The sequence below is a fragment of the Telopea speciosissima genome, chromosome 6 (assembly GCF_018873765.1).
Source record: "Telopea speciosissima isolate NSW1024214 ecotype Mountain lineage chromosome 6, Tspe_v1, whole genome shotgun sequence".
In the NCBI taxonomy this organism is placed as follows: Eukaryota; Viridiplantae; Streptophyta; class Magnoliopsida; order Proteales; family Proteaceae; genus Telopea; species Telopea speciosissima.
This window is the reverse complement of record NC_057921.1, coordinates 68,877,862-68,905,577: the sequence shown is the minus strand read 5'-3', so window position 1 is coordinate 68,905,577 and position 27,716 is coordinate 68,877,862. Positions and strand designations below refer to the sequence as shown.

The 27,716-nt window shown below is 39.3% G+C and overlaps 3 protein-coding genes across 4 annotated transcripts in view; 2 read left to right on the top strand and 1 right to left on the bottom strand.

Moving 5' to 3' along the window:
- The window catches only part of LOC122666109 (germinal center kinase 1-like), a 40,297-nt gene extending 32,429 nt beyond the window's left edge, over positions 1-7,868 (bottom strand). The window contains exons 1-4 of the mRNA XM_043862217.1: positions 7,491-7,868; positions 2,766-3,020; positions 2,525-2,649; positions 2,347-2,391 (exon numbers count right to left, since the gene is read on the bottom strand). Of these exons, the coding sequence (XP_043718152.1) occupies positions 2,347-2,391; positions 2,525-2,649; positions 2,766-3,020; positions 7,491-7,655 (590 nt within the window). The 5' untranslated portion in view covers positions 7,656-7,868. The remainder of the gene's footprint in view (positions 1-2,346; positions 2,392-2,524; positions 2,650-2,765; positions 3,021-7,490) is intronic.
- A 5,765-nt stretch (positions 7,869-13,633) lies between these two features.
- On the top strand, positions 13,634-24,361 carry LOC122665179. Its single transcript, XM_043861259.1, has 6 exons — positions 13,634-13,650; positions 21,249-21,252; positions 21,961-22,192; positions 22,309-22,590; positions 22,789-22,948; positions 24,127-24,361. The coding sequence occupies exons 3-6, from the start codon at positions 21,965-21,967 to the stop codon at positions 24,303-24,305; spliced, it is 849 nt and encodes a 282-aa protein (XP_043717194.1). The 5' UTR covers positions 13,634-13,650; positions 21,249-21,252; positions 21,961-21,964; the 3' UTR covers positions 24,306-24,361.
- Positions 16,541-19,671, top strand: LOC122665178 (metal-nicotianamine transporter YSL3-like). 2 transcript variants are annotated; one of them, XM_043861257.1, is made up of 8 exons: positions 16,541-16,595; positions 16,656-17,117; positions 17,239-17,424; positions 17,727-17,824; positions 17,916-18,050; positions 18,139-18,328; positions 18,423-18,537; positions 18,642-19,671. In XM_043861257.1, exons 2-8 carry the CDS (start codon positions 16,767-16,769, stop codon positions 19,559-19,561), a joined length of 1,995 nt encoding a protein of 664 aa, XP_043717192.1. In that variant the 5' UTR covers positions 16,541-16,595; positions 16,656-16,766; the 3' UTR covers positions 19,562-19,671. The 2 variants fall into 2 exon arrangements, with proteins under 2 accessions (XP_043717192.1, XP_043717193.1); XM_043861258.1 differs by having other exon boundaries at positions 16,656-17,127; positions 17,252-17,424.
- Positions 24,362-27,716: the final 3,355 nt, after the last annotated feature.

Genomic DNA, 27,716 nt, shown 5'->3' with positions numbered 1-27,716 from the left:
ATTGAGAAACTTGAATAAAAAATGAATCATTAACTACAACTTGAAGGAGATTTCCAAAGGAACCACTCGGGCGTCACACCACAAGGTGTCAATTGGATCAAACACCAATCCCATCAGCCTAGATCAAACATACGACTAAAATCGTCAATGTAGAAGAAGAGCAGCAAAAAGTTTTTCATTAATACCAAAATTCGTGTTCAATACTTGCCCCTCTTACAACCCTATATAAAAGACTCAAAAATAGAATCCTACACTAAAAAAGAAAGGCCTAATCCAATCTATAACCTATTAGGTAACTCAAAACTAACTAGGAAACTGAAATAGACTCAAAACAGAGTCCTAATCCAGCCCCACTAAACACTTAGAAGAAAACTACTAAAATCACTTAAGTTGAACCATTGGTTGAACCAATTCAATTTATGAACAAAAACACCAAAATAAAACTATATGGAACTAAAACAACTAATCTCGTATGCAATCCTGTTACCCATATAGGGTAGTTCGAATAGGTCAAAATAGGTGTTTTTGGTTAAATTAGAGTTAGGGTTTAATGGAACCTAGGGTTTGATGGTAGGGTTAGGTCAAGTTGATGTAGGGGAGTCTTCCAGTGAAAGTCTTGTTAAGTTTTAACAAGTCTGGGCCTTTAAATTAGAATCGACAACAAGGTTAGGGTTAGGGTTTCAGGTTTTTGAAAAGAGGAAAAGATGGATTTTTAGGGTTTATGACGGTCAGATGAGGGAGCGACTTGGATCGAGTTTCCCAATGGGTGAAGGGAGAATTTGATCCAAATATGGGAGGGTTTTGATGGCTGGTTAGGTCTGGGCAGAATTTATGTCTTGGGAAATTGAAAACAAATATATATCCAATATATATAAATGAAATAACATAGTTTAGAACAAATTTACAGTTGTGCACCTTGTGGCTCAGTGATAGGAGGTTTGTTCCTAAATCTATAAAAGAAATGTAGAACAACGGAAAATCCCACATCGCCTGGGGATGTGCCATGGAATGCGCATATATGCTACAACCTCCCTTGCTATGGCATGACACGTTTTAAAGCCGTGAGGCCCACCTGCCAAAGCGGATAATATCATGCCATCGGTGGGGCTGGGTTCATGGCACTTCATTGGTATTGGAGCCAGGGACGACTTTGACTGTCAGGAATATATCCGCAGAGGAAGCATGGATGTAGAACCATGGAAAATCCAACATCACCTGGGGATGTGCCATGGAATGCATATATATGTTATGGCCCATAGTTGTCAAGACGTCACCCCTCCAACGTCTTGGGCCACCTAAACACCTTGACAACTATGCTATGGCCTCCCTTACTTGGACTGACGAGTTTTAAAGCCGTGATGTCCATCTACCAAACCGGAAAATATCATGCCATCAATAGGGCCGGGTTCGTGGCACTTCATAGAGGGTTCAAATCTCACCATTAACATTTTATTGTGTTTGTATAATATATACATTATAAGCATAGTACAAGTGGTTAATGGCCGAACCACCCAAAAAAATGGTTCAACTAACCAAGTCAGATGGTCCACCAGATCTCTCCCCATCGGCCCATCCTATTAAAATTTTTTTTTATTTACTTTGAGGGATGGGAAGGAAAAAAAATAGTATTATTTTCACTTTCTATGCAACCAAATGTTGGAGAATCTCATGTTTCTTTTCATTTTCTATTCTCTTTCTTGTTTTTCTATCATCTACTATTCTACTCCTTCACTTTATTTGCACCCAAGAATAGCGTTAAAGAAATCAATAACAAGACGATGAAATATATTAATCAGTTGTATGAAACTATATGTGTGTCTGACTGAAACACATGAAACTATTACAGTTTAACAGTTAATTAATTAAAAACAATATAAGATTGCAAATGAGAAATATATTGAGAAAAAGGTAGAAAAAATATCCATTGACCCTAAAATCAATGATTTCAATTAAAATTCCAAGTTTCAGGTTTATGTCCTTAGGGAAGGCAAATTGTGTCCATTAGAGGTAAATAATTAACAAAATGGGAGAAAATTGGGATTAAAGAAAGCCACAAGTTTTCCACTAGGCAACCTGAAAAAGAGTATTTGATCATCTTAGAACAAGACTATGGAACTTGATAGGATCAGAATATGACTTGTTTTTAAGTATGTATATAATTAATTTGAATAATAAATATACTAGAGAAAGTATCAAAATGTTTTAAAAAGACTTTTAAAGAAATCAAGAGTGTGAGGCATTCACTTTTGAGGTACATAATTTTCTCTATGCATAGGAAGCCAAGGCTGAAGGCACAACTAAGTATCCGGGGTTATCATATGGCTATGTAAACAGGAAAGTACTCACTTGAAATCATACCCACTTCCTGGCTGCAAAACCTCTGGAGCCATCCTGCAGAATAAATGATGAGTTGAAATCCAAAAAATGTAGACAATAAGACGAAATCGTGGATCATAATATCAAAAACTGCAGCACCCATTAGAAAGTAAAACACTCTCTAAAGGGGGGAAAAAAAAAATCTCACCAGCATGGTGTCCCTACAAAAGTATTTCTTGAACGCTGCCTGTCACCCTGGTCAAACATGCAAGCTGAAACTCCAAAATCACCAAGTTTAACCATACCATTACTATCAAGAAGGATATTTCCAGCCTGCAAAGAAAATTGTTACAAAACTATACAGTCTTGTGATATTTTTGAAATAAATCATCTTGTTAAAAAACACATTCCGATAATGAAAAATAATGTCCCCTTCATTTTTAACTGACCTTGATGTCACGGTGGATATGTCCATGTCGATGGAGGTACTCCAAAGCCTTAAGTGTTTCTTTAAGGATAGTACCAATTACGGACTCTTCAAAACCATCAGGATATGCAACCTTCATAAGGTGCAGGCAAGAACCCTCTGCCATGAACGCCATAACCACCCAGAGATTTTGTTCAACAACAAATGAACAGTATGCCTTTATTACATTCGGATTATCTATTAAACACATAGTCTGAGCCTCCTTTCGTATGTCATCCTATGAAGTACAAAGAAACAGCATGCTTAATATAAAATTAGAAATCACCAAAAGAAAAACACTGTACATAAGAGTATAAGACTAATCTGGAAACAGACATAACCACTCAACCTACTCCAATCGTTTAAATATGACCTGCTGAAATTTCATCAGTGGAATCCAGTTTGTGAAACATTGAATGGCTCTAGAAGCCTAATATTGAAAATGCAAACCCAATGAAAATGATAACATTTCTGCACCTTGCTTAATAATCAAGTGGGGTCCTCAAGGGTTCAGTTGTGGTCCAATGAACCATGTCCCTTTATTTTTTTGTGGGTAGCACTCGGGAGGGGGGGAGAGTGAGGGAGAGGTGTATTTGTTTCTCTTCTTTTTTGGTCATTAGATATATTTTCATTGTTTCTAATTTTGATTCATGTTTGGGTTGAGTTCTAATTCTGGTTATTTACTTCTTGTTCATACAGGTTTACATGACCAGTGTTCAAATATTGTATTATGTCATGCTATGGTTACTTAAGGTATTTGGTGTAGCCTAAAGGAGGCTATCACGCCAGGACCAATTCTGGTAGAGAATATTATCAAGATCTAAAATAAAATACCTGCGATGGTGATGAAAATGAATGATGGAGGTGCTGATGATAGTTGAAGATGACAATAGATAGGTGGCAGCCTAGAGTCCCACTAGTTGCCCAGTCATAGGAGTCCCACCTATGGCACTTGATTCTCACAAGTAAGTTCTCTAAGGGAGGATTTTCACTAAGTTCTGGATGCTGTACAATTTGATGGGTGCCTTTGAGAGCAGCAAGGATTTGCATTATAAAGAGGTGGAAGTCTTGACTACAGCAAAATAACATTAAAGAAACTCTTAGAATTCCAAAACCCCTTTGGAATTCCCCAAACATAGATAACAATTCCTAGACATGGAAATATGTCCCCAAGACATTGAAAAGTACAATCAAGATATTGAAAACTGATAATGGGAAGGCACTTAATGCTGCCTTGGAATATGAATTGGCACAAAAAGAATCTGCTAGGAGATGGAATCTGCTGCCCAGAATTTTGACTGCTCCAGGAGTCCACGATTTGGCTGGGTCTGAACCAGGTCAGGCTAGGTAGTGGGTCTGATCATGGACTTGGGCTGGCCTCCCTTTCTAGAGTACTTCTTAGAGAAGTACTGATCAGGCCTTTTTGAGGGGCCGGCTGTCGGATCAGATGGATGCTCTGCATCAGTATTTTAGAAAATGAATTTCAAACTAAGATTCAAGCTGGAAATTGAGTGAGACTTCAAAAAAATGAAGATCTGATAAAAAGCCTTGAATCTCTTTCAATAGAGACAGAAACATCTTTACCTCTTTGGTATAAACAACATTGTCTTTCCACAGGAATTGAGTTTTGATTTCTGCTAAGATACGTTAGTGTCACTGTCAGTTTATCTGGGTTTAGGTGTGTGTCGGTTCCTTAAGAGTGTTTTGGGTATTTATGTAAAATCTTAGTTTTTCATTTCCTTCATTCATCACTTAAGTCGGTCAGATCCCCCACCCCAGTGTTTGAGTATTCTGTTCACAACTCAAACCATGGGCTGTTCTCTTCTCCTCTCTCATCTTCACTTCCTCTCATCAACTTCTCTCTTCTCCTCTCCTCTCTTTTTTCTTTCTTATGACCAGGTACTGATTCAGATTCTATTATTGTCACATGGTATCAGGGCATTGATTTCAGTACCTGGGATTTCTTCTTGATTCCTGTTCTAAGTGTGGTTAGGGTTTTTCCTACCTTTTGGTGTACATCCACTTATGTTGCTTTCTGTCTATTAGAACCCAAGTTTCTTGAACATGCACAACTAAGGTTCCATCATTATTGTTTTTGACTTATGCGCGTAGGGTTTTTCTCTCCATAGAGGTTTGACTCTGTATGGGTTTTGTTTGATGATGCTAGTTATTCCTCTCCTCTGATAAGTTACAAACATCATTGTGATTTGTGAATAATTTTTTATGGACTGATCATGTTCATTTGATGAGGAAGATCAGATTTTCCTTGTTCTTGCCAAAACCTGAAGTTTTTGGGCAAAACGCTACTTTTTCAAGAGATTTTCCAAGAACCCTGTCTCTCGTGAGTTGATTGTTGTGGTTTTACGAGGAACTTTTCTCCCTCTACTATATTGTCTGTCGTCAAAATTTCAGACCAAACAAACAATTCTGGTCATCTGCAATTTTGAGGGTTTGTTTTCTACAATTGAAGGGTTTCACCCTTCTCTGCAATTTGCTGTTTTTGGGATTCTTGGCTGTTGTTTTTGAGCCTTGTGCCTCCAGTTATTGTTATTGGTGGTGCTTCTTGTACCTGGTTGCATCTGGTTTATTCTCTGTGAAAGAATTCTACTATCTACTAGTCTCTGGTTTATTCTCTGTGAGAGAATCAGGTAGCATTAAGCATACGCAAGATACAGAGATATGACTTACTTTCTAGGAGTTATCAAGGGAATGTCACTAATGGAACAGATAGGAATATTAAGACCTATTGTTCATTTCGGAAGCCTTCACAAGGCAAAGGAATAAAATGTCTTCGTTATTGCTTCTAACTTCTGTAATGGAAAAATTCCTACCCTCAATCAATCAGCCTGTATATTCAATCATGATGAGAATACCATAGAGCATTCCTAGAGACTGATTACCTGTTAACCAGAAAAAATTAACCATCTTTGGCATCTATACCACATTACAAAAAGCATTCATCAATTCCCAATTCCAATAAAATAGCTAGTCTCTTGATTTAGTAGTATCATTTCCACAAACTGGTACTGGTTACAACAGCAAGCTTGTGAGCTTTTCCAACAAGTTCGTCTTTATGTATTATTCTTGGAAATGAGTCGGTGTCCTCATTAGCACTTGTATAAAAAGAATCTTTATACGAACAAATAGTTTATGTGGATTTCAGATCAGCAACTACTCAAAAGCCTTCCTAGAGATTAATTACACATATACAAATAAAAGCATTCGACAATCCCAGGTCCCTCCAAGAGGGACAACGCTCCCAAGTTACTAGAATTTCCCAATAAATATGATGGAAATTTAAGAATCAGTTTCCTTATGCCTTCAGCATTAGTGACACCTTTTCTGCAAAGAAAATTTCAACAGTTGCACTTCCCCAAGAGGAGCAACCATTCCTTTAATCCTAAACGCTTCATCCATTTTATAATACATGAAAAATAACCTCTTGTAACGAGTACATCTAGAAATTGACCACTGGAAGTGAAAGGCAACCCTCCAGTGCTGGCTACTGCCACCATAACCATGGATGATTTTCCTTCAGCTATAATAAAGCCAGCATGCACAGAAACAATGATGTTGGTGAAATTTCTATTCCTATCATTGACCTCTAAGACCTAGACATTTTCTAAGCTTCTCTCACTCCAACCTGCTGGCTGGTCGCGAAAATATTTCACATGAAGCAGTTGTTTTTGCAAGCTAAAGTTTAGTAATTGTAAAGGTGGATTTTGGGTTAAACAATGATAAAACAAATATGCAATTGCATGTCAGCATAAACTCCCCTTAAAATGGTAACATATGATTTGATACGCAGATAACAATAGAATCCTTTATAACAGCACTAGATGCTTCGGTTGCACGCAGCATTCAACTCCAGTGGCATTAGTTGGAAATGCAAATGGTTAGTAAAAATCCTACCTGAAGCATCTGTTATGATTCATTGGGTACTCAAGAGGGAATCTGTACTTCATTCACCAAACAACTAAGCAACCAGATACTTCTTAGTCTTAATACAAAATGGGGAAAGACTGTCTGACCTAATGTTAAGCATGCAGTAAATATATTGGTGGAAAAAAGAAAGCAAAATGCACAGGGTAGCAAATATGGAATGGCTGCACTGAGTCTCATTCTCCATTAATAGAATTTCTTCTTGTTATGGGATATGGTGGTCAAAACCATCCCTTTTCTCCTCAAAGAAAAAATCTGTATTAAACACAGAACTTCAGAGTGAAATCTAATCAGCCACTTAATGCCCCGTTATTAGCTCTGCCAACGACAGCAGAGCACATGAAATTGAAGATTGGAGCAACAAAGGGGACTAAATATTTCAATCTAAAACCATCAGTTCATCAACGCTACTGCCTCTGAATCCAAATTTGGCAATTCAAGTTCTCACTATTACTTCAGACAATTACCAAAGTATAACCATCACCCCACGATCTCGAACCTCATTGTGGTTCAAATACGTAGGTGAAGTGGAAAACACGCTCAATGGAAGACTCAAGATGATCAAATCCAACTCCAGTATTGAGCTAGAAGTAATATTCAAATACCAGTTCCAACATTAATTCAGAAGCCAATCAGCAAAATCGACTTCCTAGTTCCTCCTATAAAACTCAGCAATAAATATATAAGGTGATATATTGATCTTCCGTAAATTATTGACTTCGAATAAAAAGGAGAAGAGATAGAAGTAGAAAATTAGGAAACGAACAAGATTGCTGTTGCAGCGATCGAGATCTAAACACTTGACAGCGACAAGTTCGTTGGAAGGGATATAGATCGCCTTGTAAACGATGGCGCTGGCGCCATGGCCGACCTCCTCAAGGAGCTGGTAATCGTTAGCATTGACTGAGAAGATCTTCCGGTCATTGCCCATCCTCCCTTACAAAGAGAGAGGAAACCAATCCGTAATAGCACTGCTTTTAGCTTTAGTGTGTGTGAGTTTTGGTTTCCGTTTATATTCTGCTGTATTACCATTTTCGCCGCTGCGGAGAACTCGGTGTCCGTAGCTTTTGTATTTCAACGACTTAGCCTTCCGTTGACCGCCATTAGAATATTTTGGAGTAGCACCTGTAGAGAGAGAGAGAGAGAGAGGATGGACTCAAGAATGGCCATAAGAGTCGACTCAGTCAGGGGGTGACTTTACTACGCTACCTTTCGGCTTTCGGCTTTCGGGACGGGCGATGCCGAGTGTGGAGTATGGACTTGGCGGGAGGAACTTGCTCTGTGATTGGACCATGTGTACCGTACCATACGGGACGGCTGGCCCCACTTTTTATTCACCAAATTTTGTTAACCTTTTTCTTTTAAATTTCTTTTTGGGTCGGGTGCCGTTCATACTTCATAGTTACTTAAAAAAAATTTAAACAAATTACTTAAAATTATTAAATGGGAAAATGTTTAGATTCGAAAAATACTAAACTAAAAAAAATTGAAAATATGCAAATCATGTCTTGTTAATGGTTGTTATCCATATAACAAAAGAATGTGATGTTTGAAATTATAAGAAAAATACGAACCGTCAATTTTTTAAACTCTTATTTTAATCTAAAACATATGCGTTTAATCAAAGTTGGGAAAGTGCTAGGTATTGTCTAGATTACTGGTACATAGACATACACGGGATACATATTAATACAAAAGAGATACAGTTGATAGAAACTTTTCATTTTAAGGGAGGAGAGTATTATTATTCAATGTGTAAGGGAGGGGATTGTCATTAAGGTGTAATATAGGGGAGGGGATAGTAATTTTCCCTAATCTAATTTAATAAATGTGGTATATTATTTTATTATCCATTAAATAAAAATAAATGATTAATTATTTTTCCTTTAAAATTCTGTTTCTTCACCTATTAGAAGCACAATATGAATATACAGGTTCAAATCAATTTGAGAGAGAGAGAGAGAAAGAGAGAATCAAACTCTCACAAAGAATGGAAAAAGTGCATAATTGTGCACTATAAATATTCGGCAAAGTGGGGAGCTTGCATTGGATGAATTCTCCTGACACTCTCTTTTGACAAATAAACGAGAAAAGAGAAAAACATCTTTTCCCCTGTTGCACTCTATTTCCTCTCTCTTGATTCCTTCTCCTCTTCTACTTGGTCTCTTGTTTTTCGAGAGTCATCAAATCTTAGTTTTTTTTTTTTTTTTTTTTTAAGTTCTTGAAGAGATTCTTAGATTGGTTTGGAGAACCTTAGCTGCACCAAAGAATGTTCAAGATTATCTTACTCAATGTACTTATTGGAAGAAGAATTACTATTTGAAGGAGGAGTAATACTTGAGACTCTTCAAGTAGCAAATCTAATCAACACTTTTGTGGTTATTTTGTATGATTTGATATTCATGAGATGCGAAAGAAATCCGAATCGATCTCTTTCCGCATGTGGGATTGATTTCCTTTTTTCATGGGATGATGGGAAGAGATGTTTTTCTCTTTTCTCGTTTTTCCCTAATTCTTATAAAATGAAAAAAAATATCATTTTTTTATAATATTTAGAATCAAAATGTGTCCTATGGTTGATTTCCCATGAGATTCAATTGAGATGATTCAACGGATCCAAAATGACCATGATTTAAGAAATGGAATTGAACATGGGATCAACACTCCGGTGGAACCGTTTTGACTCTATTGGATCCTAAAAAATACAAAGATTTTTCTAAAATATAAAATTTTTTGGAGTTGTTGATTTAATAAACTTGGGAATCTTACTAAAAGGGTAAAGGTTGGGCATACTAACACTCTCTCCTCGCCCTCATGAAAATGCCCCGATCTTGGTTGAGAGAAAAGCTAGCAGCATGCCCAACCTCGGACCTACTAAAAAAAAAAAAACTTTGATTGATTTTTATGCTGTTTTTTCCAATAAGAAAAAAAAAAAGGAAACATTGGACAAGAATGAAGATTAATCATGAAAATAGAAAATTCAAAGTGCCGCCCATTTTCTCCATCCCCTCCCCTATGGGCTTGAGCACATAAAGCCCAATCAGATTAGAACCACGAACGGGCGGACCCAAGTGTTAGGCCCAAAGTCAAGGCCTAGGCTCAGGCCAATATTGGCATAAAACCCTCATATACATGCAAGTTGGAGAACTTTTACTTCCATTTGAAAAAAAAAATAAAAATTGGAGAACTTATAACTTTTTAAGACATGGTTCTCTTAATAAGTTTCATTTGTTGCAATGGAAAAATATTTACAAAGATTAGTTCAAAAAGAAAAATACAATTATAATTGGATATAGTTTTTTTTTAGCATAATGCAAAACATGAAATCAGGAAAAATCAAATTTAACTTTTTATGCATGTTATTTATTTATTTATTTTTAAGTTGGTATATCCTTATCAATCATCACCTACTATTGATGGACAGCACCCCCAATCATATGTCTGAATTCAAGTGTTGTAGATTTGCCCTTGTCCAATTCCCACCACCCCTAAAAAGAAATTTAAATATATATAGTCTAATTATATATTGGGTTTTTCTTTTCTTTTTTTTTTTTTTGGTAAACATATATTGGGTTTTTCTTATCCATGGAATATCAATCCCCCCCCCCTACCCCTTTATGTAGTCGAATTATATATATTGGGCTTTTCTTACCCAAAAAAAATATATAGTTTTTTTTGGTAAAAAAAAATATTATTTTCTAAAGTATTTTGTTTTATGTAACAATGATTGATTAGATTGAAACTGTAACCATAGTGAATGTGTCCTCTTCGTACAACATGGCACTCTTCTTTGTCATATAACGGATAATTAGGAGTATAAAAATTGGACAAAGTTTTCCTCCACCTATGGAGGACAATTCACCCACCATCCTATGGTTCACAAACAACTTCTAGGATTTTAGTATGTTCCAAAATTCCCTCTCGATACCCATTCCCACCCCTTGGTGGATGGGATCCTATTCACGTGGGTGGAGGGAAACTCGATCCATAAAAATTTGTGTACCATACAACAATATCATTATACTTTGTCTTATATAGTTCACATAAGATGATGACAACTCAATACAACAATGCATGGGTATACGTATAATATATTTTTCTAAACTATAATAACAAAATGGAACTTACTTATCTAAAATAAGTTTGATTAGTAAAAAGAAAACTTATATTTTCTCATATGGCTTTGTTTGTTTCAGCGTAAAATTTTATATGGAAGCTTTTACTTGAAAAGTTCCACCTGGAAGTAAAATTTTAAATGTTGATAAGTGTTCCAATGTTTTTTTTTTTTAATGTTTTATTAATGGAAACAAACATTAGAAAAATTGTCAACATGTAAAATTTTATATTTATGAAGTAAAATTTATTGCGTAAAATTTTTCAGGTAAAATCTTACGTTGAAGCAAACGGAACCTGGGAAAGTGAGTGCACGCAGTAGTTTAATTGGTAATAGGAAGACTATATGATTTTGATTCTTGATCACAATCCAGGATTTCCTAAGGTTATGACAATCTATATCCATCGAATTATAGATAGAGTAGGTAGTTTCCATTCACCCATAGCAAAAGATGGAGTTCTTTCATCGATGGGTTTGGGTGCCTTGGGATGGGTTTCGGGAAAAATAGGGGTATTATCGACTTTCAAACAATGGGAAGGATTAATAATGACCCTAGATGAGTGTAATTTTATTTCATCCATGGTAGAGAAATTTTCTCCATATAGGAGAGGATTTTCCTTGAAGCACGGTCAAGGGATTCAAGGCGTTCGGATAGGAACAAGACAAGAGTATTATCGATCTTTTACAATAGCGGACAAACATTTATGACTCTAGATGGATGTATTTCTCTTGCACCGAAAGTGCAGGAAAACTTTCTCCTTTGTTTTATGTGTGACCAAAATATATCTCTTTGGTGTGAACCCATCTTATATACTAATCGACAATCACCAAGATTCCTCTTCCGCTTCCCATTATTGACTAGGCATGAATGATATCAATATAAATGAGAGGGGCGTCCCTCTGCCGATCCCCATTATTGGCTAGGCATGTATGATATTAATATAAATGAGACGGGCGCGCATCCCTCTCCTGCTCCCCATTATTGGCTAGGCATGTATGATATCAATATAAATGAGAGGGTCATCCCTACCCTGATATTTTTAGAAGAGGGACAGGCACACTGCCCATGTATAGTAAACTAGCGGGTGGCACCAATGTTGGCGCAAGATAGGTTATCATACAAGGGTGGGGGATCATTTCAAAGGGGAAATGAGAGAGATAGACAAAGTGGGCGTTAGCTTACGATACACCGATTGTGTACCCTACCTTTTCCCTAGTTTTATTTTAGATCGAAGAGATAGCAAAAAATATAAATATATTTTTTTACTTCACAAAAGGTTCTGCTTAACTTTGACCATGTGGCATCATATGTGTGACATTTTAAAGAATATGAATAACAGGAAGGGTTTGCTGTCTGGTTGCGTGGCCTCTACCTCGACACAAGGCCTAGGAGAATATGCATAAGCATCCAAGGGGAGGAGCGGAGTGGTTAGTTTCAATGTATCTTGTGAGAGGGTGTAGGGAAGCATTGTCGGGCAACGTTCTTTTGCCCATGAATAAATAAGCAACATCTTGGACTAACTAGGGGTGCCAAAAGTTGGCCTGCACCTATAAGCCCGACCTGAATCGATCGTTTAAAGCCTGATATCGATCTGAACAATTATTAAATGTGTTGGATTCAAGCACCGACCGATTAATAATCGGGCTTTCCTAATGCAAGGTAGTGACCCGATGGTTTCTTGACCAGGATCGGCACAATATTCTGTGACCAATTGATAACTAACCTTTATAGTTTATAGCACGATTAACCCATTTAAGCCCATTCAGCCCGATTATGACCCATTTTAAGGACCTTTTGTAGCTCAATTAGTTAATTAGCCTGATTAATACCCGATTACCTTGAGCTTGATAATGGATCAATAACCAACTGACCGAATAGAAATATGTCCATGTCTTTGCTTGTGAGACCCAATTAATTAAATGGACCGAAAACTGTGAAGACTCTAAAATTGATGGGGAGAGTTAGGCCCATGGTTTCAAGAATCAGGATCGGATCAGATCGATCATATCAGGTAATCCATATCGGTATCATCCGACACCAATCCGAATAACTAGTTGATTCCGTATCAGTGGAATGGTCCAGAGTACAGACCAGGGGTAAAACAGTAAAAAAAAATCCTGATTTTTATGCAACACTAGGGGCAAAATCATTCGATATGGACCGATCCATAACAATATCATGTCAATTTCCATATATATGGACCGATCCATAACATTATCATGTCAATTTCCATACCCGATCCGATACTGTACACTAAATCCAGGAGGACCAGGACCGACCAACACGACAAGTTGACACCCCTCAATAACTACAGGCAAAATCAGACACGTTGGACTGGCATCTTAGAAATTAGAATAAGAGTTCGATTGTGGCCACCGTGTCGTCATCTCTCATCTAAGATTTTCATCGGTTGACCAAAATGTCTTTTAAATTTAGGCTGACATTTCGAAACGGTTTGGATCCTCTACGGTTTTGTAGGGGACCTGATCTTGAGAAGTTGTCACGTGTTCGTTGACGGAGAGAAGACTTCCTTCCGTGATCTTCCCTTTCTATTCCTTTGTTTCCCTTGGCTTTGTGTTTGGTGAAATATTCCTTTGTTTATCGAGACATAAGGAAACAGGAAGTTTTGAAAATTATAACCTGTCCCTCTCGGACTCTCTCTCTCTCCGATACATTATTCGGAGTTCCTAACCCTAAAAATCAAAGATCCTCTCGAGCAATTCCTGAAGTTCAGACAATTCCAGAAAATTACATAAACCCTTTATCCAAAGAAATTACCTTTACAGAGAGAGAGAGAGAGAGAGAGAGAGAGTAAAACTGTAAAAGATCGAGATTGGTTGAATGAAGAAAGCCGTGAAAGTAGTGTTAAGACAGTACTAATTTTCAAACCTTTGTCCAAACAGGATCCACATCCTCTACTTCCAAAAGTCTTACTTCCATCCTACTTCCGTGAGTTTATGATGCGTCATCTGGCCTGACATGCATCCAATGGTTGAGATTTAAAAAATTCAAAATATTTTGAAAACCACATGAAATGATTGTTTGAACCACCTTGAACTTCAAACCAAACCCACCTAACCGGTTCGGCTCATCAACCCAAACCCATTTCATTCAAACTAAATCCAAAACTCTCTCATCTAGAGTTTCAGAATCCCACGAAGATGCAGATATCGCAGGAGCAATCATCGACGACGGCGGTACCGAAGAGGATCATTGCAAATGGGTGCTTGAAGGAAAAACTTAGAAGAAATAAATCGGAGGAGATCCCTAAGACCGGGAGTGGGATCATCAAACAGGTTTTTAGAGGTAAGGTTTGCAGGTATAAACAAGGTTCTTCTTCCCGCCTCAACCCTCCGTTGAAGAAGAACCCTATTGCCGGAGTAGTTCTCGAGGAGACGACATGAAATCCAAACTCAATAGCATGAGATCCAAAGAAGCAGCACCTAAGCAACAAGGCCCAGATTAATAGAACTCGCTCAACCCAGTAGATGCATTACTCTTAAATCCAGAGCTCGAGATCACAAAGTTTTCATGTGCATCCAACGAAGCGAAAAAGTTCTTTTTCCAATAAAAAGTATTTAGCAATGATGAACATCGAAGGAAGACTTAAAAAGGAAAAATCCAATGAAGCGAAAAAGTTCTCTTTCAATGCCTTGTGCATCACATTCTCTTAAACCGGCATTTAATTGTTGTTGTGTTTCGACCCTCAAATCTCATTCTTAATTTGTTGTCTATTTGAGTTTTTTTTCCATGATGGGAGAAAATCCTGAACTTTTTAACTTGGTTTGAATTTATTTGGCCATGTTATTGATCATTAAAGTTCAAAAGATTGAAGATTTGGCAATCCACCTGATTCATTCCAACTATGTTTTGCCGGAACGGAAGAACAAGCTGCACTTATTTTTGTTCTATCTCTTGACCAGATGATGATGACATAAAAACGCAGGGATATCATTGAGAGACTTCTTAGATCTGGGATTTTTCCCATTAAAAGATGTCGTCGTCTGTCAGGATTTCGTTATGTAGTGCCTTTTCCAGAAGTCTTGCTTCAATCCATTGAGAGCTTCTGTCCGTCTCTTGCTCTTTCTTTCTTTCTTTCTTATTTTGTCATCTATTCTACTGTGTGTGCATGAGAGAGTCCTTGCTCTGTAACCAATCAAGCTCCTTTCCTGCATTTTAAGGTAACCATATTTTTCCACAGTGAGGAGAGCCTAGAGAGAGGAAGGGGAAATCCGCAGTTAGAGATGAAGGGGTGGAACGGTGGGGTGAGGCCGAGAGAAGAGAGGACATTATTAGGATTGATTAGGGTGAAAATTGGGCTGCATATAGTTTTATGGCAGCATAAGTCTTAATTTCCTACTGGTGTATCATTTTTGTCCATCCATTGTGAGGACGAGGCGTTCAGCTTAACCAAACCTATAGATGCCATGGCTACCGCTGCCAACTGAACAGATCGACAAGAAGTTTGGATTTGGTTTTCTCATAAAGTGAAATGGATTGGGTTAGGGTTTGGATTTTTGTTTTGGTTTGATGTGTTTGAGAACCCACTCAGTCCATCCATTGCGAGGACGAGGCGTTCAGCTTAACCAAACCTGTAGACACCATGGTTGCCGCTGCCAACTGAATAGATCGACAAGAAGTTTGGGTTTGGATTTCTTATAAAGTGAAATGGATTGGGTTAGGGTTTGGATTTTTGTTTTGATTTGATGTGTTTGAGAACCAGTAGGGTAGGTTTGGTTTGGGGTTCAAGGTGGTTCAAACAACCATCTCATGTGGTTTTCAAAATATTTTGAATTTTTTTAATCTCAATCGTTGGATGCATATCAAGCGAAGTGGCGCATCATAAGCTCAAGAAAGTAGGATGAAAGTAAGACTTTTGGAAGTAGACGATGTGGATCTGTCAAAACTTCTTTGTTGCGTAAGAGATTGGGTTAAAAATTGGGGGAAAAAATTAATAATAATAATAAATGAAAAAGTGGTAAAGGAAGGAAATCTTCTCTCCACCAGTGATAATTTAGCGTACGTGGAGAGGATCTGTACTCGTTCTAAACTTGTACTATCATCAGATTATTCAGATCACTCCACGGACCCCCTCCCCTCTCAGTCTCAGCAGATGAGTCGAGGCGTAAAAGCAAAGAATTGATGGATCGGTCTGTTCAATTTCATCAGCCACCGCAAGAATATCGAAAGGAAGAAAAAAAATTGATTACAAGTACTGAGCATCGAAAAGAATAGAGCACAAGAGCAGTTCAATGAAATGGACGGTAATCTTTCCAGCCCAACTATGATTACAATAGAATTCCATTTTGTGTACTACACTTAAATTGTACGTTCTGATAGTACATTCGAAAGTCAAGTATTGCAGTTCTTCTTCTTCTTCTTCGAGTTTGTACTTGTTTGATATGGGTTTTTGGCTACTTCAAATCTCCAATATAAGTTCGTTCAAAACACGCAGATGTGCGTGTGGTGTGCTAAGATGAGGAGCCATTCGACGATCAGTGTCAGAATTGTTTCTTATTCTTCCTTTTTTTTTTTAATAAAAATTTTCCTTCTGGTCAGGGGTTTGTGGTACTTATTTACCAGTGGATCTGATATCCATCCGAGGATTTGATTCGAGTGTTTCTCACAGAAATTGAAGAAAAAGACAAAGTCCCACCAGGGGCTTGTTGGGTTTTCTTTTTTACTATGAATGCCCTGCTGAGCTAGGAAAATTGCTGAGGACGACGGAATAGAACAAGAAGAAGAAGAAGCAGCTGGTGAGATAATTAACTGATTCAGATCCCCCCTTTTTCCATTTTCTTGTTTTTTGTTTCCAGTAAAAATAAGAGAGAATAATGACGGAGGTTCCGATGTTGTTCTCTGATGAATGAAGAAACAGAGATCGTAGACCAAAGCGGATTATTCAGTTTTGAAGTCATAACATTAACATGGATGACTCGAGAGAGAAGAAGGAGATTGAGAGAGAGGATTTTGAAGATTTGCAGGTGCCAGAGATGGAGGAGTTGACTCTAACGAGACTTCCGCCATGGAATAAGCAGATTACACTACGCGGGCTTGTAGCGAGCTTTTTTATCGGTATCATCTATAGCGTGATGGTAATGAAGCTTAACTTAACGACTGGCCTTGTTCCTAACCTCAATGTCTCTGCTGCCCTTCTCGCCTTCGTATTCATCCGGACATGGACGAAACTGCTTCAGAAAACTGGAATTGTCTCCACGCCTTTCACAAGGCAAGAGAACACCGTCATCCAGACATGCGCCGTAGCATGTTATAGCATTGCTGTAGGAGGTTGGAGACAATAAGTGTTGATTGTGATTTTTGTTTTTACTGAGCTTTTCTTCGGGAATGGTTGAATGAGGGGTTTTCTTTTCTTTGTTTTTTTGGTTGAACTCTACTTTGGCTTGTATTTCAGGTGGTTTTGGGTCGTATATGTTGGGATTGAATAAGAAGACATATGAACAGGCGGGGGTTGATACAGCAGGAAATACTCCAGGGAGCTACAAGGAGCCTGGGATTGGTTGGATGACTGGTTTTCTATTCGTGACCAGCTTTGTGGGACTCTTGGCCTTGGTTCCACTTAGAAAGGTTAGATCTCTCTCCCCTTCTGTGCTTCCTGTGTCCCTCTCTCTTCTTTCTCCCTGACTATGAACTGATATTTAGCCATTCCTCAACTAATTTTGGATTTTCTGGTGGGTTTCATTTATGGTTATTTAACCTGTTCTGAGATAATTGAACATAAATTCTCAGTCCTACTTCCTAAGTTCTTTCAACAAAACCGATGTCTTCTATACTCGTTAATTTTGTACTCTCTAGCAATCAGATTTTCCATATTATCAGGGGAGTCCTGAATAATTGATGACAAGTAAACTTATGTTTATTTTCTACAGATCATGATAATAGATTACAAGTTGACTTATCCAAGTGGCACAGCTACTGCTGTTCTCATTAATGGGTTCCATACTCCTCAGGGAGATGACATGGCGAAGTAAGCTTCGAGTTTTCACAGTTTTCCCTCTCCTTTAAAATCAAAATCCAATACAAATTTGGCTTGAAAAGATAGTTGATGCTTTGCACAGGAAGCAAGTTCGTGGGTTTGCAAAGTTCTTTTCGATCAGCTTCCTCTGGAGTTTCTTCCAGTGGTTCTATTCTGCTGGAGAGCTCTGTGGATTCTCACAGTTCCCTACTTTTGGGTTGAAAGCTTGGAAGCAAACGTTCGTCATCCTCTAATTTCTACCTCCATGAGCTTTATTATGATTCATCTTTAGATGATTGTTCAGTTTTGTTTATTGGCTTTTGCAGGTTCTTTTTTGATTTCAGTATGACTTACATTGGAGCAGGGATGATCTGTTCCCATCTGGTGAACTTATCTTTGCTTCTGGGTGCTGTAATCTCATGGGGGATTATGTGGCCACTGATAAGTGGGCTTAAAGGAGATTGGTTCCCTGGGAATTTACCAGAAAGCAGTATGAAGAGTTTGAATGGTTACAAGGTCTGTGAATTAGAGCTCTTTCCTGTTGATGTGAAAATCTCTACATCTTCTAATTTAATGTTCATTGTCTTCTTATTTCTCATGTTTTGGGCAGGTCTTCATCTCCATTGCTCTCATCCTAGGGGATGGGCTCTACAATTTTGTCAAGATATTCATTTTCACCACCAGAAGTATCTTTACTGGATTGAACAAGAGGAACCTTAAAACAGGTATGTGTATACTGTATAGACCTAAAAGTTGGGCAATTCACATTACCACCTAAAAATCCTAAGGCATCTTTTGTGATGTCTAAAATACAATGTTTTTGACGCAGATAACAAGAATCAGGCCCTTGATGATCCTCAAAGAAATGACTTGTTCACGAGAGAGCGCATTCCAGTGTGGCTCGCATGCACAGGATATGCCGCCTTCTCCATTATTTCAATCATTGTGATTCCACTAATGTTCCCCGAGTTAAAGTGGTACTATGTGGTGGTAGCCTATATCCTTGCTCCATCTTTGGGGTTCTGCAACGCTTATGGTGCTGGTCTCACTGATATGAACATGGCTTACAACTATGGGAAAATGGCCCTTTTTGTGCTTGCAGCCTTGGCTGGGAAAGATAATGGTGTAGTTGCTGGGCTTATTGGATGTGGCCTAATTAAATCAATTGTCTCCATTTCCTCTGATCTGATGCATGATTTCAAAACTAGTCATCTCACTCTTACTTCCCCTCGCTCGATGCTTCTGAGTCAGGCTATTGGAACAGCAATGGGCTGTGTGGTAGCTCCTCTAACTTTCTTTCTCTTCTACAAGGCCTTTGATGTGGGCAACCCAAATGGAGAGTTCAAGGCCCCGTATGCCATAATCTATCGAAACATGGCAATTCTTGGTGTCCAAGGCTTTTCTGCATTGCCTCACCATTGCTTGCAGCTCTGTTATGGTTTTTTTGCATTTGCGGTTGGGACTAACTTGCTGAGGGATCTTTCCCCACCAAACATCGCAAAGTGGGTACCACTACCAATGGCCATGGCAGTGCCCTTCCTAGTTGGTGCCTACTTTGCCATTGATATGTGTATCGGGAGCTTGATCGTGTTCGTTTGGTACAAGCTTGACAGCAGGAAGGCTACTCTAATGGTTCCTGCAGTTGCTTCTGGTTTAATCTGTGGGGATGGGTTGTGGCTCCTTCCCTCATCTGTCCTAGCATTGCTTAAGGTTACTCCTCCCATCTGCATGAGATTTGTTTCTCCATAGGTATGAAAAATAATCCAATCCAGAAGAAGGGAACGGATGAATGAAGAAATAAATAGAGGAACAATTACAAGAATGAAGAGCTCTTGATGCCACAAGAAATGTGACGAGTTAAATTAATTAGACGGGAATTGACGGTGAGGGAGGTTTCTTGCCCAAGTGGTGTTTTGTATACTACTTACAGTATGTTCCAACATCAGAATTTTCAGCTGTCTTCTATAGTATGAATCAATACATTAATATAGTCGCTATGTCGTGTTGTTGTGTGAAACTGTAAACAAGGTTATATTACTGTGTGCGAGAGAGTAGGAGTCCAGTTCGGTCTGTCTCCTTTCGTAGAGTTGGTGAAATCTTAGTAGGAGGATCAATGTCAATTTAAAAAGGACATTGACAAGCTCTTCTTTTTAAAGCTTCATAGTCTGTAGTATGGGTTGTGACTTGTGATCCTAAAAGGGAAGAAAATTCCAGCTGAATGCTGATTTGAATCAATCCTCTGTTTTTTTCTGATGGTAACAGGCAACAAAAACACTTAAATTGAAGCAATGGTGATCCCCTCACAAAGGATCCTAGTTCAGATCTCTGGCACTCTGGTTTTTCACTCGGAAAATGTGTGCCATGCCGTGAACAATTTTAAATTCCTACTTAAGATTATTTTTAGTAAAAAAAAAAAAGTTACCGTCGTGCACCAATCCGTTGATGGAACCAAAATTCTATAATGATGGTTGACCGTTAATATGTTAGTTAGTAAACCAGTATAGAAGTGGAGAGAAAAGTCTTTTACTAAAGGGTGAGTGGTGGCGGAACGTACGTTTTCTCAACTTATTTTCACGTTCGTCTATTATAACCATAGATCTTTCATAGTATTTATCTAAACCGTCTATTGACTTTCTATCTAGTTACCGGTTCTCGGCTACTGCAGTGACAGATTCACACTCGCCCTCACGGTGACTGTTGCTATCCTCCGCTCCGATGCCTTTGTGCCAACACCTCAACCCCTCTGCAACTGCCTCTTCAACCACTTCTCTGTGTTGGTGACCGAAGGTAGAACCCTAAAGACCCAAATCCATTTCTTTTACCTAGTGATCCACTTGATTTAGAGATATGGATGTTTTCGGTTGAAGGCATTCAGCTTTCTAAAGCTTTGGTCACCGTCATCATCTTCAGCAGTGAGAGATTTCATCTGTTTACACAAGATGATTTTTCCAAAGGAAATAACGAGCATCGTCTATCTTCTTCGTCATCTCAGAGAGATGTGATTTACAGGTGCAGGGATTCCTTGTTCTGTTTGTTTTAAACCCAGACGATTGACAATTTAAAAAAAATTTAAAAAATGATGACATCATTCGATCTCGTTTTTTGAAGTTGGAAGTTCTGAGGAATTGTAGTTTATAGTCTTGAATAGGGTGATCTTTTGGCTAGTGGGTTGTTTAGTGCTTGCATCATTCGATCTCGTTTTAGCAGATTTCATCTGTTCCTAAGATGTTTAAATTAATGTCTAAACTTTTTAAATTGGATTTGGATGTTTGAGAATTAAATCATTTGAAATTAATAGCAAGGGTTGGATTTTACACTAAACAGCCGGATATCAACAAGGGTTGCAGCGGAGATCACAGAGGGGTGTGGCCGGCTTCTTCTATTCAGGTGAAGACGGCATAGCAGTAGTAATCCGTTGTGATGGAAAGTAGAAAAGTCGAATAAATTGAACTTTAATAGCAGGGGTTGGAGTTTAGAGTAACCAGCACGGTATCTCAGTAGAGGTTGCAGTGGGGATCGCAAGGGGGTAAGACCTCTTCTACGAAGGAGAAGGCGGAATAGTAGCAGTAGTCATCGGGCGACTCCATCTCCGGCATTGATGGAGTTTGAGTTGATGACTTTCCGGCCTGCAACTAAACGATGGTGGTGGAATCACATCTCTCAAAGTTAAGGCTATGTGGTGTTTGCGTCTGCAAGCTTGATCCGTTCTCAGTCACTCCACTGCAGCGATCTCCCTCTTTGCTCTAAAGCACACGCAGTGGAAACCACTACTTTCTGTTAATCACCTTTAGAATCGGTTTCGGGTAAAGTGACTAAAAGCGTTCAACGGCTGAAATTCAATCTCGTTAAATCTATGGTCAATGTGAAATAAACGTTCTGCCAACTTGTTTTAATGTGCGTACCGTTACTATGTTAGTTAGTAAACCAGTATAGAAGTGGAGAGAAAAGTCTTTTACTAAATTCTGATATTTCTTTCATAAGTTTCCAAAGGGTAGGTAGGGACCCGCATTAGCCGGGGTAAGCAAACGCAGAAGCGAACCACATCATCTGGGGCGACATCTTTGTATTTCTTATCTTTACCTCTTCGCTATCCAACTTTTTAAGGTGGAGTGTTCCACCGACCTCTACGACATCCTAACAGAGAGAACGACCATGGCGACCACACTTGGCCTTCTAAACCTCCCTGCTCTCTCTCATAAACCTATCCAAACCCAGCTTAAACTCCCATTTCTCTCCCGACTTTCGAAATCCCAGCTACCGGAACACTCGCATCAGACACCAGAACACGTCAAACAACAGTTCCCACATATCATCCATCGCCTGAAATCGACTTCCCTCCCACTCACAGCTCTCTCATTGCCTTTCCTGGCAGATCCAAAGGCAAGTCTATTCAGATCTCCACTCAAATCTCACATTCTGCAATTCAGTCGTTGATGATTCTGATTTCCTTTCACTTTTTTTTCTTCTTTTATTCGATTAATCGATCCACCGAGCAGGATGCCCTTGCAGTTGGTGGGGAATTGGGGATATTGGAAGGTCGAACCTTTGCGCTTATACATCCAATAGTAATGGCAGGGTTGTTCTTCTACACGCTGTGGGCTGGGTATCTTGGTTGGCAATGGCGGCGCGTAAGGACGATCCAGAACGAGATCAATGAGCTCAAGAAGCAGGTTAAGCCTGCCCTAGCTACAGTACCAGAAGGGGCTGCCTCATCAGCTGAAGCTATGGCGTCTGTTTCACTTTCGCCTGTGGAGACCAAAATTAAAGAGCTCACAGAGGTGTAGTAACAAAGCACATATAGTTTTTCAAGTTTAGAGCTCTGCCCTCTTCCAATTACTAAGTTCGGATATGGAAAGAGGAGAGCAATTCACAACCAATTAGTTAATTTAAAATCCTTATAGTTGATTACAATAATCACATATTCATGAAACTCCAGCATAACTACTATTAAGTTATGATAATTTTTCAAAATGCAGGAGAGGAAGGAATTATTGAAGGGTTCCTACAGGGATCGACACTTCAATGCAGGTTCTATACTTTTGGGGTTTGGGGTGTTCGAGGCTGTCGGTGGAGGCGTCAATACCTGGTTTCGAACAGGGAAGCTGTTTCCAGGACCCCATTTGTTTGCAGGAGCAGGTAATAACTAAAAACTAAAACAATTCAATTTCACCATGCAAAATGAGCGTATGACCATCATACATGGATCAAAGTATCGGTATTTATGGCATATACGTATCTGTATCACCCGATACTAGACCGATAGGAACGTATTGACATTGGTATGGCCGGAGACCGATACGGCCTCCTACTTGTATATGAGTGTGACCCATTTTCAGCCGGGATCCGAATCCAACTGTGGGATGGGGAGGGTTTCAAGAATTGGAATAGGATCACTCGAATCAGCCGATTCAAATTGAAATCAATTGAGCCCGATCCCAATTTTGGTTGATCTGGAGTGGCCGATTCATGCTGGTTTTTAGGGTTCAGATTGATTCTGACTGATTTCAGCCGAATCAAAATCAGTTAAATCCAATCCGGATCCCGATTCCTAGTTTAATAACCTTGGGAATGACTGCTATTAGAGATCATGATTGTACATTCAATAGCCGAAGCTCATCTAGAATCAAGATTGGACGACATAACTTCTAAAATATGAAAAAATTGAAGTCTTTTGTATTGCTTACACTGCACCTTGTTGACGGGGAAGGGGTTGGGGATCAGACCAAGAATCCCCTTAATCTGACTGTCCAAAAGAATGCAATAAGCCGAGTGTTGAAACCACTTGATTCGTTAGGTAATAGCCAAAAATTACTCCTTCCCTCACCCCCCCCCCCCTCCCCTCCCCTCCCCTCCCCTCCCCTCCTCCCACCTACAAAAAAGAAGACCCAGTGAAGGGACCCCAGTCACCCCACTGCATTTTTAGTCATTTGCTCTTGCATAGCATGGAATAAAGAACTCATTTTACAATATGGAAGGAGTGCTCATGGCTGTGTTTGGTATGCACCGTTGGAAATGCATCCCCCACATAGAATGGGATTGATGTTTGGTACAGGCTATACTCGTTCTCGGCTGCTGTATAGGCTAGATAATGCAATTATATAATGGATCATATTCTCTAATCTATGAACGAGAGTGTATACCAACCAACTTTTTTTTGAGGGGTCTCAAGACATGTTCTCGATCTAGAATGCATTCCAAGAATACATACTAAACACAGCCGATGTGCTTTTTTATGTTTGATTAGCTTTCCGTTTCTATTCAAATATATATATGTATTCTCATCTGCTATTGTTTGCATGGCTGCTCTGGTGCAGCAATCACAGTGTTATGGGCAGCCGCAGCTGCTCTTGTTCCTGCAATGCAGAAGGGAAGCGAGACAGCAAGGAATCTGCATATTGCCTTGAATGCTTTGAATGTTCTACTCTTCATCTGGCAAATCCCAACAGGACTTGATATTGTCCTCAAAGTGTTTGAGTTCACAAAATGGCCTTAAGAGTTCAATACCAAAAACATGTGAGCTTGTTTGCTCATTCATCTCTTTTTCTTTTTCTATATTTGCAGTTTCATGGCGACTTCTTGTTAAAATATTTTCCTTATCACACTGGACGATAACATCACATCGTCTATAAGATACATTAAGCAGACATTCTTACCGAGCAACATGATGGCTACAGGATATGTGACGGGACAAAGAATTAACACAATTTGATATTATTTCATTGGAGATGTTTGTAAATTTTTCATGGGACTGGTTCTAAAATTTAACTTTTGCTTTGATATATGTAGAACTCTTCATGAGCAATTATTTGGTTTTGGCTCTATGGTCGTATTTGTTTCATTGTAAAATTTTCTGTGCAAACGATATTTTATGAGAACAATTTTCTCTACAGGATATGTCACGGGACAAAGAATTAACGAATTTGTGTGTGTGTGTGTTTTTAACATTTTACGTTAAAATAATAGTGAAAAATACTATGTTATAGGAAAAAGTAAACATAGCCTAAATGTAAATTTTAAAAGAGATGAGTTCTGGATTTAAATGCTCTCCAATTCCTCCATGCATGGTGCAGTGAGGGAATTTGGATCCTCTATTGTCGAGCTGCCCGGTAGGACCGTGCTGCCCAGACGCGATGTTGAGTGCAATATCCACCTTACCCCTGTCCAAATGTCTTGCTCGAGTGGGGATAAAGCGGTTATTTCACGCAGCACCGTGTCTGGGTAGCACAGTTCTGCCGGGTAGCTCGGCAGTAGAGGATCTGGACCCTACAGTGAGGTGTAGTTCGGGGTGGAGAAGTCAACACTTGGCAAGCGCAACATCCAACGGTCCAAGCTGCACCGTCCCAGTTTTTTTTTTCTTCTCAAACTCGGCACCATTGGATATCGGGTCTGTCAGGTGTTGACATCTCCACCCCGAACTGCACCACACTACACTTTTAGGGAATTGGAGAGGATTTTTTTCCATTCTCAGTACGGCCGCATAGCGTATGCTAGGTGTCTCAAATATGTCATTTCATAGGAAGCAGGAGAGAAGATAGACACTGGGAAACGCTAACGTACACTACATAGCCTGACAATGTATCCTTTTTTTTTTTTTATGAATAAATAATTCATTATCAAAGAGAAAGAAGGATAAAAGAGGCCTAGAAAAAAGGGGAAAAAAAAAGAAGAAAATACTATACAAGAGTTTGGAACCAAAGAGGAACTAGGCCCTAAACCTCAAGGAAGGGAGTAAAGAGAGAGGGAGACTTCATGAGACAATAATGAGTCTATCCCTTGAGGAGTCAACACAACTAGAGAAGGCTTTAGAGACCTGACTACGAACATCAAAATCTAGTGTCCCAAATCTGCTGGAAAGATCTTTATCTCTGGGTTCATTTTTAAAGATTGCGTCCCACCCAAAAATGGTAGATGGCAGCTTTGAAGGCAAATTTGCCCACCATATCATAGGGATTTTTCCTTAATTCTAATGATGGTTGACTGTATCTCTTGTAGAGGATTTTTCCTGAATTATAATAGATACACGAACATTTCAATACGTCATCTATCTTTCTCGTTTTCAAGGGTAGGGTCCGCATTTGCCCAGTAAGCAAACACAAAAGCGAACCACATCTTATGGTAAGATATCTTTGGATTTCTTATCTTTTCCTCTTCGTTATACCTTTGAAGTTGGAGTGTTCCACCAATCTTCCCGACATCCTAACAGAGAGAGAGAGAGAGAGAGAGAGAGACCATGGCAACCACCACACTCGGCCTTCTAAACCTCCCTGCCCTTTCTCATAAACCTATCGAAACCCAGATTAAGCTCCAATTTCTCTCCAAACAATCGAAAACCCATCAATCAGAACACTCATATCAGACACCTGAAATCGTCAAACAGTAGTTCCCGCACATCATCCACCCCCTGAAATCGGTTTCCCTCTCGCTCATAGCTCTCGCATTGCCCTTCCTGGCAGATCCGAAGGTAAGTATATCTCAACTCTCCACTCAATCTCATTCTGCAATCCAGTCATTGATGATTCTGATATGCCCCCCACTTTTTTTTTTTTCGATTAATGGATCCACCGAGCAGGATGCACTTGCTGTGAGTGGGGAATTCGGGATATTGGAAGGTACGCTTATACATCCTATAGTAATGGATGGGTTATTCTTCTACACACTATGGGCTGGGTATCTGGGTTGGCAATGGCGCCGTGTAAGGACGATCCAGAACAAGATCAATGAGCTCAAGAAGCAGGTTAAGCCTATGGAGGCCAAAATTCAAGAGCTCACTAAGGTGTAGTAACCATTCATATACAGCTTTTTTGGTTAGAGCTCTACCCTCTTCTAATTTTTTTTTTGGGGGTATAAATGGAGCTTGTATTATATATAGTTATAGAGTAAAATTACAGTCGGATATATCTCTTCCCCTTAGCGTCATTCTACACAAGAGCAAAGAGAGCTTCTGGGAGAGAGTCTATATAAAGAGAGACCTCTTGGTCTGAGTGCAAGAAATCCGCCAGGAAATCTGCGCAATTGTTAGTTTCATGAACATGATGCGCAAAGGAGCAACTTGAATGAATCCCGAAGATCACAGATGTCTTCAACCAACCATCGGACGTTCCAAGGAACCTTGTAGACGCCCATGATCATCTGAATGGCAACCTGCGAATCTGATCGAACTTGGAGTTGGGGTGGTCGCAACTCACGGGCCTTCTGAAGGCCCCGCATAATAGCCATGAGCTCCACGTGAATAATGTTGTTGCTTCTAGTGCCTCCTGCAATTGCAAAGACTGGGACACCAAGGTGATCACATCCTAGTGATCCATAGCCACTAATATCTTGCTTCACTGATCCATCACAGTTGAGAGCTATCCACCCACGAGGAGGTAATGGCCACACATGGGTGGTAGCCGAAGGAAAGCAAAAGCAGCATCGATTCCCCATCTACCAAAGAAGGACCGGCATGAATCGTTGTCTGGAACAGGCTTCCTCAAGTCTGAAAATCCTCCCTTTGTATCAGAAATAATTCGGTGAAGCACATAAACTAGTGGAGTACAATCCTATTTGAAGGCCCTTGTATTCCTCTCTTGCCATATCCGATATATAGTTGCCACAAAGCTGAACTTCCTCACAGAGTTTAAAACTGTTCTACCTTGAAAGTGGTCGACGAGCCACTTCACCTCCTCGCTCCATGAATTTAAAAGTCCCCTGGAAAAGGCATTCAAAAGCAGGACCTTCTTCCATAACATAGAAGAATAGGAACACTGAAAGAACAAGTGGTCCAAAGTTTCTGGTCCCCCATTGCATAGTAAACATGATGCATCAGAAGTCACCCCCCAATGCACAAGTTTACTGCGGGTGGTAAGCTTGCCCAGGCATGCTAACCAATAAATGAAGGAGAAACGAGGCTATGTGGAGGAGAACC